This window comes from Lichenostomus cassidix, chromosome 9 (genome assembly GCF_008360975.1).
Source record: "Lichenostomus cassidix isolate B80296 chromosome 9, HeHo_3.0, whole genome shotgun sequence".
Taxonomy (NCBI): Eukaryota; Metazoa; Chordata; class Aves; order Passeriformes; family Meliphagidae; genus Lichenostomus; species Lichenostomus cassidix.
The window spans coordinates 392,723-406,892 of record NC_139490.1 but is presented as its reverse complement, the minus strand read 5'-3'; the positions used below and the strand labels follow the sequence as shown (position 1 = coordinate 406,892).

At 44.9% G+C, this 14,170-nt stretch overlaps 1 protein-coding gene across 2 annotated transcripts; it reads left to right on the top strand.

Annotated features, from left to right (window-relative positions):
* Nucleotides 1–6,734: 6,734 nt before the first annotated feature.
* Nucleotides 6,735–13,582, top strand: P2RY14 (purinergic receptor P2Y14). Of its 2 annotated transcripts, XM_085068850.1 has the most exons (3): nucleotides 6,740–7,242; nucleotides 10,749–10,837; nucleotides 11,951–13,582. In XM_085068850.1, the coding sequence occupies exon 3, from the start codon at nucleotides 11,969–11,971 to the stop codon at nucleotides 12,980–12,982; it is 1,014 nt and encodes a 337-aa protein (XP_084924976.1). In that variant the 5' UTR covers nucleotides 6,740–7,242; nucleotides 10,749–10,837; nucleotides 11,951–11,968; the 3' UTR covers nucleotides 12,983–13,582. The 2 variants fall into 2 exon arrangements, with proteins under 2 accessions (XP_084924977.1, XP_084924976.1); XM_085068851.1 differs by lacking the exon at nucleotides 10,749–10,837 and having other exon boundaries at nucleotides 6,735–7,242.
* Nucleotides 13,583–14,170: the final 588 nt, after the last annotated feature.

The window sequence follows — 14,170 nt, the reverse complement described above, 5'->3', positions numbered from 1 at the left end:
TTCATCTCAAATTCCATCCCACAGGGATCAGGCTCACTCCATGGGGCTTGGGGGCTGTTTTGGGTGGTTGGTTGGTTGGTTGGTTTAAAAACCAGCCTAAGGCTGCCTCAGCTCAGAAAACAAGGCTGAGCTCAGGAGGCTCCAGCCAGGGTGGCTTCTGTGGCCACAGAGAGGAATCCATTGAGAGGAATCTGCACCCCCAGGGTGTGGTGGAAGGGGAGGAGGTGGCACAGGCTCCGTGGGGACCCTCGGTGTGCCACATGGCACTGTGCCACTGTGCCACCAGCCCAAGTGTCTCCATGTTCCCTCACAGTGCTTTGGTGCTGGCAGCATCACCTCATCCAGTGTTTGTACTGAATCCTGTCAACCCAACCATGTTCACATGGATCGTTTTGTCCTGGATTCACAGGACACTAAATCAGATTTGTTTAGAGCAAAAGCTGCTGGACAAAAAAATAACCACCCTAAAGCAGTTGCCCTGAGCAATCCATGCTCAGACAGCTGGGATGCAGTGCAGCTGCACAAGCAGGAGGTGGCAACAGTCCCTCGGCCAGTGCCTTACACACAGAAGGGCTTTCCTTTTAATACAGAAAAAAAAAGGGCTTGACAAGAAAACCCTTAAAATGCAGCACTCAAATAACAAGATAACAAGATAACAATATAACAAGATAAAGTTCTGTGTAAGAACAGCTTTGATAAAGTCTTCCACTGAAAGAAGGGTTTCTTTCTTCTATTTTTTTTTAACACTGTTCATTTAGGTTTAGATTTTGGTTTATGAATAATTAAGAAGTTGAAATGTAAGTATGATAATATTTGGATTAATCCAAGTATTATAAAACCACTTACATTGTTCAGGGGAGAGCATTTCTGGAAAGGAAGACAGGATATTTTGGGTATTTATCCTACTTTAAATAAAAATACTTTAAATGGCTAAAATTCCACAGATAAACTGTGTTTCCCAACCAGCTCTGCAGAAAACTGTTCACACACACCCTCAAAGACTAGTTCTGGGATGAAATCTGCCATCTTGCACCCTTAGCAGTCCATCCACGTACAAAACCATATTAAGAGAACCATTTTGGCGACTGAGTTGCATAGCTTAAATTCTCACAAGCACCAAATTAAATGGAATGATAATATTTAGAACTGGAACATCAGTTCTGTATGCAGACATTCCTAACCAAAGACTCTCCTCTTAGGTCTTATATGGTTAAAACAAATAAAGACCGACTGCTTCTGGTCTCCCTTTTACCAGTACAAATCACCAAAGGTTTATGCCTTGTTAAATTGTACCTGATAATTGCTGTGGTAAATTCACAGTGACCTTTTCCCAGGTGAATGGTGAACTTTCCACACAAGCCCAGCAAAGCCCAAAGAGCCACTTCAGGGGCAATATCCCTGTTGGTCCCTAGCCAGAGGACACTAAAGACAGGTGAGGAGACAGCAGAGCAGCTGTGCAGAGTCTGGGATTGGCCCTGGCATGGCGTGGAGCTGATGGTGCAGCACAGGGGAGGCTGAAACCACAGCCAGGTGGGCTGCAACCTCATCCAGATGTGCTGCAACCTCATCCAGATGTGCTGCAAACACAACCTGCATCCCTTTGGTGTGCTGTGTACCTCCCGACAGGGTGCACACTCACTGCCTTTCTCACTGCTCACTTATTTCTTAACTAGAGGATGGATTTTCATGGTATTTCCTCCTAGAGAGGAGAGACAGTACTGCTGATCCCTCATAAGAACCTTCTGCCAAAATATCTATTTCCCAAAGCAACCACACTCAACCACACACAGCTTGAATAGTTCCCCCTTTCCAGGGGCCAAAGGGATAAAGCAAAGGGTAGTTTCTGGTAAGTGTAGTCCCAACAGTGGGATATCCATATGAAATCTGGGAAGGGCAGACACAGCCATGCACTCCCAGCACACAGGCCAGCCAGGATCAGCCTGTGCACTGCAGCCTGAGCACTTGGATGCAGACATTTCACTGTAAAATCACCCTGAAAGCAGTTTACTTTATCTTGACAGGGTGTATCTGTGATAATCTTCCATCACTGGTTTGTACACACACTCACTTACATGACAGCTCTTTGAAGAAGCTGTTTGTGAAATATTTTCCCAGGGTTAAAAATGAATTATACAACAATAGCCCAATCCCCAAATGCCAGATAACTATATTTAATTTATCCAGATTTGACATGGAATTTTGCTCTTTAAAAGTTCATCTTGAAAGAAAAAGCTACAAGGCAGTTGTAGGGAAAGTCTCGGCCCCTGACCTATCACTACCATTTCAGAGAGCCACATCAGGGCAGACATGGCTATAAACTGTGGCTGTGCAGTCCCAGAGTCCCATTTTTTAAGAGGAAACATGGTATTCTGGTGGAAGTACCATAGCAGGTCTGATCCAAGAATGCAAGGAGCAATTCCTGAACAATCTAACAATTCACAAGCATTTGGGATTTTTTTTCCTTTCAGGAAGATTTGCATTACAGTGTTTGTAATTCAAATGTAATTATATTTAACATACTCTGATTGAATAGCCCAGGCAGAACTCTCCATGCCAGGGGGTTACTGTGGGAGAAATGCAATTTGAACCTTTTCTCAGACACAGCTCCAGATGGCTACTGGTGCAGGACTTTTGTCACTTCATTTTTACACTCTTTACTTCTGTGGTTTCTCTAGTAATGACCTTTCCTGTGACTTTCCACCAGTGCAGCTTCACAGGAATCCTAAAAAAGGAAATTAAACCCACACAAATTTCTAACAACCTGTCTGCATTGGCACCACCAACCTTCCATGATGGATTAAGCAGAGGGAAAGCACTGATCAGCAGCATGGCTGAGACAGACTCACCCGGCTGTGCCTCAGTGTTGGAAGCATAAAACAGTGAAGAAAATGCAAAACTCAACATGCAATGCAGCCCATGGTGCAAACAAAACCAGATGGAGGTCTTGTGGTTTCTGTTAACCAGAAATGCTTTGTAAATCAAGTCCACCACCCACCTCTACATATATTTTGTACAATGCACCCACAAACAACGGAAGGTTTGACTACAGTCACACCCACAGAACTTTGCACATTAAGGTATAAAAGGTACCCCAATTGTGCATCTAACTGGGGGATGAGAATTCAACACAGAATTGCAGGGACAGGTCAGTGGGTTTGTCCTCCTCACCTCCCCAGAAGAGACACCATTTGGTAAGTTTTTTCACTCATCTATGCTGAGTGTTGACACAGATATTAAGCTTATGATCAAGAAGCTTATGACCAGATATTAAGCTTGTGACCAGAAATGGTGGAAGGATGAGAAAAAGGTAGTAGAGGAAAAGGTTGGGAAAAAAAGGAAAGAAAAAAGAGAAAAAGGTAAAGGAGTTATTTGTGCAATATTCGAGGCAAGTTTATCTTGCATGCAAAAGGAAATCAAAAGCTCCCCATTTCCTGAAAAGGTTACAGATGTAGAATGTGTGACTCTGAAGTCAGAAAATGAGGTACTTTAAACACAATTGTCTTTTAAGAAAGACACCCCAGAGAAATTGCAAAAATTATGTAGATATTCTTCTAAGTAAAAAGGTGTAACTAGAAAAACTGCTGTCTGTGGCTGAAAGACAAGAGAACCGGCTGCAGAAAAGCCTACTTTGATAAAGCAAGGAAAATTACTTTACAGTCCAGCACCATTCCTTCCCTCAGCACCCCTGTGCACCTCCTGCCACCCATGAGGCAGAACATCTGTGTGGGAGCAGCAGTGGTGCCACCTGAACATGGCCATGTGCCTGAGGACAGAGCTCCAGGCAGATCCTTGTAAAGCCTCAGAAGGTTGTTCCACGAGGCTGCACAGACATCCACCCATCACCCACACAAAACTGAGCAGAAAAGATTTGCTGGCAGATTTGACAGGGTAAAAACCCCAACCAGAAGTCCTGCAATACTTTTGTAATTAGCCAGCCTTCTAGGGGGATTTTACTAATAAAATATTTGTCTTGTTCATCCTTCTTTTAGTAATTCCCAGAGCTTGGCCACAGATCCATTGTGATCTGCATGATTTGATGTTCAGGAGGGCGAGAAGCACTGACAGCTCTGTTAGCAGGTTTGGTAAGGGCACAGAAAACATGCTTAGTCACTTCCACACGGCAGTGGCTTGGTGCTGTAACATCCTGCATGTAAAATACAAACCAGAACCCATCAGCCCCACTTGTGTCACCAAGGACTGCAAAGCTGCCAGCCCATGCTGCACTGCTGTCACCAGGCAGGTGAAGAACCAAATCACCCCCAGTCCTTTTGTCACCAGATGTGCTTCGGACATGCCAGCAGTGTTCTCCCCTCCCTGGCTCTGCATTCTCCAGCTCTGGGACAGAAGTCCATCAGCAGGATCATACAAAAGGATTCCCTTCTTAGGCCCTGAGCTCAGACAAAAGTGTTAAAAGCTTCTTTTATTAAAACAAGCAGCAGTAGGGAATTCGGGATTTTGGAGGAAGAAGCAGACTTGTATGGCTAAAGGTAAAATACATTATCAGTTTGCTCTTAAGCCACCAAAAGTGCCCAGTAAAGTGCAGGGCCTTCTAGTAACTCTGCTCACTGCCTGCTTTCTATCCCTTCAGAAACAGCAGCCATATCCTTAGATCCTTAAGCATTTGATTTGGCTGGCATTTTGGAAAAATCCCCATGTTTGTACAACTGAGCAACCCCTCGGCTTGCCCTGCTGGCCAGAGCCATTCCAAAGGGGTGAAGCTGTGCACTGAGCTCAGGCACCCCACCCATCCCTAAAGCTCTTAATCCTCTGCCCAGGACAACTGCTTACTTCTCACTGCAAAAAATTATCTGTGTTGCAACATTTAATCCATCACAGAATGGCAGCTTGCACTGGAAAACACTGCAATGCCCTTTCCTTTGGGGCTCCCCATGCTCCTCAGAGTGCACACTGCACTTCCTCACTGCAGGCACCTCTCTGACTGATGCACTTGGTTCTAGTTTAACAATTCCAAACAAGGCTCAGCCAAGAATGATATTTCAAACCAAAAAGCACAGCCATGCCATTAAGAAATCCTACAAAAACAGAACTTCAGAATACAAAGTATGAACATGTGAAGTATAAAAGTATAAAACTACTCACACAAACACACACACACAACTTTTGATCAACTCAATCTGCCAGGATCATGCACTGTTCAAATTAGGTAACAAACCTGACAGTAAGTTAAATGCTTTGTTTTGTTTTGCTTGCACTCAGGTTGTGTTTCAAGTACAGAAACTGACATCAGACACCCCAAATAACTAACTACAACAGACTAAAATAATTAAATAAATAAACAGAAAAATAATACATCATATCAAAGCACAGTGAGAGGGAGACAGGCAATGTCCGCAACATGGGAATGAGAGATTCCATTGAGGTTGGTGGACAATTCTGCTTTGCCAGAAGTTCCTCCTACCCTTTATTTTATATGGTTTTCTTTCAAACTCACTTGTCTTGGCAGACTGCACTTCTGTTCCTCTCCTGCAAGGATTCCATATGGACACAAATGGAACAAAAGTTTGTTGTAGGTCACACTCTGAAAGCTGACCTTGGTCCCAAAAGGCATGTTGAGGCTTCTGCTCTGCTTCTGGAAAGAAGATGCACTAAAAAAAAAAAAAAAAAAAAAAAAAAGTCGAGGATTTGGCTTTTTTTTAGAATTAACTCTGTATTTCTGAACTCTGCCTCAGAAAGCAAATGATTTTTCAAGCCAAAGCCTTATCTGACTCACTCCCCTCATCCTTGCTTCAAGAAATTATCATAGGGTGCATGGGAAGAGAAGAAAAGTTTGGCTGATTGATGCCTTCAGGGGACTCTGGTGCTTCTGGTGCTTCAGGACAGACTAAAGCTTCTCAGGTGCCTTCAGGGGAGCCTCATGCACCATTCTGCCTGATCTGCCAGGTGTGAAACTGTCAATGAAACCAACACCCAAACCCATCACCCCAAAGCCATGGATTGACCACTACAGCTCTGAGCTAGGAGTCTCAGGATCAAGAGAGGGGCAAGAGCATTCACAAGAACATACAGCCAGTTTTGCCTCTCAAGAGACCCCCTTATTGCACTGAGATATTCAACAAAATTTGGGGAAAGGAAGTGACTAGAGGTTCAGGGTAACTCACAATGGCCCCAAGTAAAGAATGTGGACATGGCAGCAACATGCAGGGGGAAGGTACATGTATTTCTCTGTGCCTTTGGGTCCTTCTTCTACGTGAATAAACCCTCACAGAAGCAAAGTCCATGAGGAGCTGTGTATTTTCTGCTGGGTTTGGGTGACACACTGTCAAGCAGAGCTCAAGTCCTGCACTAAATGTTTACTAGTTCTAAGGTACACAAAGTACATATTTCACTTTTTAGAAATGAACATTTAAACCTCAGTTTATCTCCCCAAATCTCATATACTCCTTTCCTACATCCACAGAGAAGATACTACCTTTTCTATTCCCATACATTTCCACTAATTCAGTGCTTGATTTCAAAGACTCCCAGAAAACTTATGGGAGGAACAGGAAGGGAGGAAGCCAAGAAGTAGCTTGAGGTTAAAAGAAAAGAATAATACGAAAAAGAAGAGAGAGGAAACATCCAGATAGCAAAGACCCATCACGTATCCCCAGAATCCATGTCCCAGCCTGAGCACACCCCGAGCAGGCACCACGCAAGCCCATGGCTGCAGTTCAAGCCCTCCCTTGCACAGAGCCGCAGCTCCCAGGGCAGGATGCGTCACAGGAAAGGTCGCAGCAGCCCTGGGAACAGTTTGGGAAAATCAAACTGCAGCCCTGCAGTTCAGGCGGCTCACTGCTGTGCCAGCTGCACTTCTGTCTCTGCTGAAAGCTGCTCGGGGCTGACCTGCAGGGATTGCCCGGGACAGGGGCAGCGCTGAGAGCCTGAATACAGCTGGGCAGCGGTGCACAGCTGGGCAGGGGACACAGCTGGACAGGACACAGCTGGGCAGGGCATAGAGCTGGGCAGGGCACAGAGCTGGGTGCAGCACATAGCTGGGCAGGGCACAGAGCTGGACACGGCACAGCTCGGCCCCTCAGCCCTTCCCCTTTGCGCTCCTGAGTCTCCGCACAGCCTGCGCCGGCCGGGCAGCACCAGCAGCGGCTGCAGCTCCCCAGGCTTCCCGGCTCCTTCCCGGCTCTCTCCCGGCTCCTTCCCGGCTCTCTCCCGGCGGCTGCCAAGCGCTCACCTGTCAGCGGCACAGCACAGAGGCTCCGCACATCGCCGTCCCGCACCTCCGCCCAGGTGAGACACCTCTCCATCCCTGCTCCTGTCCCCTGCCAACGCTCTCAAACATCCTCGCGTGTTTTTAAGTAATTGCCACTGCAATTTTACTTTTTAAATTGGCAAATAAGGTGAACATTCACGGGTTCTGCAAACCACTAAGTGCACAAAGGAGCACTTGTAACTAACTAACTGCAGAAAGAGGTACAGAAACTACAATTTTAGCCGTGAGGCTGAGCCCCGGAGGAGCCTCCAGCTGCACCAGAGACAGAGGCAACGATTCCTCCCGTCTATCTTAAAAACAATATTTTTCTTAAGCAACTACTTTTGTTTTAAATTATGACTGAGGAAATGTAACTATATTAAACTCATAGTTTAAAACATCAGAAAATATAATTTAAAATAAAATATCTGAATGACAAATGTTACTATTAAAATATAATACTAAAGGGAAAAATTTCTTTCTTTGAACCATATTTTACCACTTTTAAAAACCCAGTTCCAGGACAATGAAAGTAATAATCATTAAAATGTTTTATTGACCCGGGGCTCTGGTTTTAGCTGGGATAGAGTTAATTTTCTCCCAGTAGCTGGTACAGAAGTGGGTTTGGGTTTGGGATGAGAATGATGTTGATGACACCCTGATGGTTTAGCTGTTGATGAGCAAGGCTTGCACCAAGTCAAGGACTTTTGAGCTTCTCATGCCCTGCTAGGGCAGAGGGGCACAGCAGGACAGCTGGCCCCTCACTTCTTTTTCCTGGGTTTTATCTCTCTCCTTGTTAATTTCCTTTTCATTACAATCTTATATTATTGTCATTATATTTCAGTTCTTAAACTAGTCTTACCTGATCCTAACATTTCCTCTCACATCCACCACTCCCTAATTCCAACACAATAACTGATGTGAGTTAGGAAGGCTCTCAGTGGGGTAATTTTGAGGCTTAGTTTAAAAAACTGAGTACTTGAGTTAGATCTGAAAATTATGCTATATGCAAAGAGATCAAAGCATTGCCTAAGTTTCCATATGAATATCAGGGTTTGCACAGATATTTCACAGACTACAATGTTTAAGGCTAAAAGCTTGCTCAAAATAATGCAGACTCTTGTTTAAAAACCGGGAATAGAAAGAGAACGAAAAATTTAGCTTATCAGGAAAACAAAACTGTTAAATTTCAGATTTCAAAAGAGAACAGAGTCTGCTGCACAGTAAGAAGAAATGAAACAGTTACTGGTGGTTTTTGGAAGACACAAATATAATTCTGCCCTTGAGGTGTCCAAAGGAGCCCATGGCTTTAACAGGAAATACACAACTTTATCTGCTCTGCTCTGTGTACCTCTTGGCTCTCCTCTCCATGTCCTTCAGAGCACCAGAAGTTCATTGCATGTGCCAGGAGAACATCATAGATGATCTAAGTGATGTAATAACTGCAGTCACCGACTGTCACTTCCTCACAACATCCTGGATTTTGCCTTTTTGGATCAGAAGTGGAATGTACTGTTAATCTGCACAGTCTTTCACCCACCTGTCCTTCCCCATAGTAACTGCAGCTGCAGCCAGAACACCCCCAGTGTCACCAGGCTCACAGGGCCACTGCTCCTCATGGGGCCAACAGCCTCAGTGACAGTCACAGGACTCTCATCCATTCTCAGCCACTGTCAGAGGAACCCAAGGAGCAGTGAGTAGAGACACAGTTTTCTGTGTCCTCTGTCCTCACACACCACACCTAAGGGGTCTAGAAAGCAAGAGCTGGAAGGCAGGGACAAGACACTGTGATGGTCACTGCAGCACTGACTGACCCTCCTGCAGCCAAGGAGGAGGGGAGCACTGGGCACTGCCACATCCCATGCCACAGCAGATGATCCCTTGCTGCTTTCTGCAATGGTAATGTGACTTACTTCTTCTGTCATCCTAATTCCAGTATTCATCCCACTTTCCTCCACTACATTCTAAGACAAACTACCACCCAACACACCACTTTCAGGGGCTAAAATAGCCCATTAGTGTATTTTGCCTACTTTTATTCTCTTAAGTATTAAACTCAGACATTGCCCTATGACAAATGTCATAATAAGAACAGTAAATAACAAAATTTTAGTCTCTTGGCAAACTTGCAACAAGTCAAATGCACCAATATATCTCTACAGCCACTGCAAGCACCAGAGGAGACCAGCAATTCCAGCCAGGGACCCTGAGTGTCTCCACGTGCCATGCACCCCATGGGCTGCCAGGCTGGGCTGCTCTGTGGGGACAAAGAGAAGGGTCAGAGTAGCCCTGACCACACACAGGCTGAGCAGTGTCCCAGTGTCTAAGGGAGGAGGCTTCCCTCAGCCTGGCCCCCAACAGCCTGGGGAAAGCACCCCACAGTGCACAGCACAGCTCCCAGACCCTCTGCTCCTGAGCCTCACCACCCTTCTGCCCCACAGGGACACCCACTGCAGCTTTCCCACTGGATTACACCAGCGTGGCCAGCACTGCAACTTCCACCAGTACCAACATTCCAACCACATTAGAGAGAAAACCTTAAAATAAGATTCTTCTTTTAGCACACTCAGCATAACTCACAGTGGCTGTGGTGTGTATTGTGCTTCCTCCTTCTCTAGCTTCCTCCTAACAGCACAGGTACCATCTGGCATGATCATCTCCGCTGAGTAACTCCATTTTGTAGTTCAGAAAAGACTTCTGGTGATAGTGACAACTGTCACTAGTTCCTGATCCAGTAACTGCATTACATATTTATTAAACAGCAGCATTAGTTTCCATAAATAGCTAAAATGTGCACTCAGAACTATAAAACCACTGGTAAATTCAGGGTAAAATAATTAATCAGTTAAACTTACAAATATTATTCTTATATTCAGTAAAGCAGGGTGAACTTTGAAACTTGACAGCCAACTTACAGAAGTCAAGAATTGCCTTAATGCTACTGTGGAAGAGTCACAGGGGACAGTGCAAGAGTCTGACCTCAGAAGGGGCTGAACACTTCTAATGGTTTATGCAGCTTCCCTTGTGTGTGTTCTGCCAAGACAACATGATTTGCAAGCTGAGAGAGTTCAGAACTTTTCTATATTTTACCCAGTCAATCTTGGTCATCTGGTGAAATAAGTTTGCTGGTTTTGCACAACCAGCTGGCATCATTTACACAGAATAAATGTACTTCATGCTGGCCCAAGCATTCAAGCATGCAGCCCGAGCACAAAAGGCTGTTGTGATGCCCCTCCGAAATACTCACACTAACACCCTCTGCCTCCCTCCAGCAGCCACCACAGGAGCCACCCTGGGCTCCACGACTGACAGAGGGGACAGGCAGGAAGGTAACAGTGTTTGCTGTCAGTGCTGAACTATTCACAGGAGTAGGACAAGACTCTCCAAAAAGAGCTGAGTGTGACAAGGTGACAAAAAGAACAGATAAAACTGACTGAACACAAAGTTGTGATGCTCAGCAGTGGGGACACACAGGAGCCTCTAGCCTTCCCCACACAGTGATGGGGTTTAGCTGGAATGTAACTGCTCCATGTCTCTCCCACAGGTCTGCCAGCAAGAGCAGAGGCACTGTGCCTGAGAATGGAGAGCACTCTAGACCCTTAGCAAAGCACCACAGCAGGCGACTGAGGAAAGGTAAGGACATGCCAATGATACAGAAGGATGTCCAGAGTCTGGCTGGCCTGCAGCTCCCTCTCAATGCCAGACAGTTGATAAATCTGCTGGTATCAAATGTAAAATATGTCTAGAGTCCTAACAATACACCAAAGGAGACATTTTTACCTATTTGAGAGAAAATGTCTATTTCTAGCTATTACAAGATTTCATTCACGTTCCAACCTGCTCCACAGAGACATCAGCTACTGACTCAGAATTGGGGATAAAATAAAATTCTTTATTTTCTAAAATACAAGGTGGGTTTTTTTCCCAGCTCCAGGCCACATATTTTCCAGCTGCCCAGGGTTTCACTTGCCAAATACAGCAGCATTATATTTATATCTATATTTGCTCTGCCCTCCCTACAGAGGACAATCCACCCCCACAAACATTCTGGCAAAGAAAAGCAGACAGCAGATGTGATTTCTTGTTGGAGATCCTTTAAAACGTAAATCTGACTGACTTGAGAGGCCAGCTCCAGCTCCCACATTACAAACTAACACACAGACACAATGCTGTGTGCCAAGCTGCTGGAAACTTAAAACAAACTCTGCCAGCTGCACATGCAAGTTCCTTGCAAGGGAGCATTGGGATATATTGGCATACACTGGATATCTCCACACTTAACTAACAGAAGAGGTGTTTTTACAGAACATTTTGAACAGGAATATTCATGTCATTCATGCTTCATGAATGAATCTGTGAATCTGTGCTAACAATACTGGTCCTTAAACACATCTCATTAACCCTTCAAGTCACCAGATCACTGAGGGTCAGACCCAGCTCACAGCACATGGGCTCATGTCTGCAGAAAGGGGCAGCCCTAGGCTGGAGGGCAGTGGTTAAAGACAGAGAAGCAAATGAATCCTCTGTTCAAAGCAGCAACATGCCCTTGAACATCACCAGAAAGTGAGATGGCACCACTCAGAAAATGCTCTGCATTCCCTGCTGGGAACACTGTAGGGTGGGAATGTGGTCTTTCCTGAGAGGCACATTGAGTTTATTTGGAAGTGAGAGCAGAAAATGTAGAGTAATTAGCAGAAAGCCCAGCACTACCCTGTCCTACTGAGATACTCTTTTCTCTGCCCCTAGGAATGAAGATACTGTAAGATGTTCAACTCCAGCACCAACTCTTCAGGAAACAACTGCAGCCACAGCACGGTGATAACCACGACAGTCATTCCACTGCTCTACTGCTTCATCTTCCTTGCGGGGCTCTCGCTCAACGCCCTGGCAGCCTGGGTCTTCCTCTACGTTTCCAGCACAAAGAGTTTTATTGTCTATCTCAAAAACATCGCTGTGGCTGATCTCCTCATGAGCCTGACCTTTCCTTTCAAAATCCTTGCTGATTCAGAAATTGCACCTGCAGAGCTCAACCTGTTTGTGTGCAGATACTCTGCAGTTGTGTTCTACATGAATATGTACATCGGGATCACCTTTTTTGGCCTCATTGGGTTTGACAGATACTACAAGATCGTAAAGCCTTTGTTCACCTCCTTTGTTCACACAGTTAACTACAGCAAGGTGGTCTCTATAGTCATATGGCTACTATTAACGATTATGTCATTTCCAAATATGATTTTAACTAATGAAATCACTAAAGATAGTTACTCCAGAAAATGTATAGGTCTTAAAAACGAGCTTGGCAGACAATGGCACAAAGCAACAACTTATATTTGCACAGGGATTTTCTGGGTTGTTTTTTTCCTGCTAATCATATTTTACACTTCTATATCCAAAAAAATATACAGCTCTTACAAAAAATTCCGGAGGAGCTCAGATGTGGCCAAGAGAAAAATCAGCCGGAACATATTCACCATCATGTTTGTGTTTGTCATTTGCTTTGTGCCCTACCACCTCTGCAGGACCCCATACACCCTGAGCCAGACCAGCTCCCGGTTCACCTGCCAGTCCCAAAAATCACTGTACTATGCCAAGGAGTTCACTCTGGTGCTGTCTGCTGCCAATGTCTGCCTTGACCCCATTATTTATTTTTTCCTCTGCCTCCCCTTTAGAGAAAAGCTGTATCAAAAATTGCATCTCAAGCTGAAAGCTTCAAGTGAGGTTGAAATTACTAAATCCAGAAGATCAAATACACTTCGGGAAAGTATAAACATCATGTAGGATTGTGTCTTTACGATAATGCACATTTCAGAAGTTATTCATAAATGCAAATGTCCCAAAGAAATGGAGCAGACAAGAACCAGCAACAGACAGACACAGATTTCAGCATAACACCAGGTGCTATTCCTCTGTCTAAACTCATCGTTGCATGTGCCAATCTATTCATTACATGCAGTTTCAGCTGATGCTGTGATTGCATTAGGGTGTGACCAACCCATCTGGATCTCAAAAACAGACAGAGCAGTAGCTGGAACAGCACATTCTGGAGCTCCAGGTGGGGGGGGATTCTCTGAAAGGACCACCCGACAGACCCAAACCCACAGCAATCTGCTTCTCTGGACTTACATGAGCAGAAATGTGTCCACACCAAACCGCGGCAACTCCCTCCCTGGTGCAGGAGGAGGAAAGAACATCACAGAGCCATCTGGAAACACACAAATACAGCTCTCTGGGAACTCTGGTACATTTCAATTCAGAAAGAATGGTTTGCTGGTTTTCCCATGCTTTTTACACAGCAGTAAAGCATTTCTGTCTGTACCAAGGAAACAGCTGAAAGCCACCAACTTGCTCTATACAAATATAATCTCTTTTATAACTTTATTTTTCAGAGCAGCTTTTTTTTGAAAATCAATTATCATTGTACAGGGAAAAACTACCAGGGCATAAAGTATCCACTAAAGCTTTCAGACAGTGGCTCTGGAAGCTGAATGTCTTCATTTTACTTAACAAAGAAGCTATAGGAACAGAAATAACATGTCCTTCACCTTTCTGCCACTGCATTTTGTTTTAGTCCCAACAGATCTAAGGGTGAAATATTTTTAAACATTTGGTCCTTATACCTTCTCCAAGGCTGTGGGTAACTTCTCTTGATCCAAGACCACTGGTCAGCAGCAGCAGGATTCCACATCCCAAAGGACTGTACTGCAGCTAAAGGTCTGGATACCTCCCCTGGGTTCACCCACAGCTTTGTGGAGCAAATTCAACACCATGTATTTCCCACTCTCTGGCAGAGCAGTTCCAGCTGATCCCAGGGAGCAGCAGCACCCCACACCTGGGGCAGCCTGGGTGTCCATTGGACTGTGGGACTGCAGGTTGGCAGCCTGAACCTGCCCACAGGAACTACAGGAGAAGGCTGCATTCCGGTCGTGTTTGTCAAATAAAATACAGAAAAAGTTATTTATATGGTTC

Coding starts and splice junctions, on each gene's coding strand:
- P2RY14 (XM_085068851.1), top strand. CDS start 11,969: ATGTTCAACTCCAGCACCAACTCTTCAGGAAACAACTGCAGCCACAGC.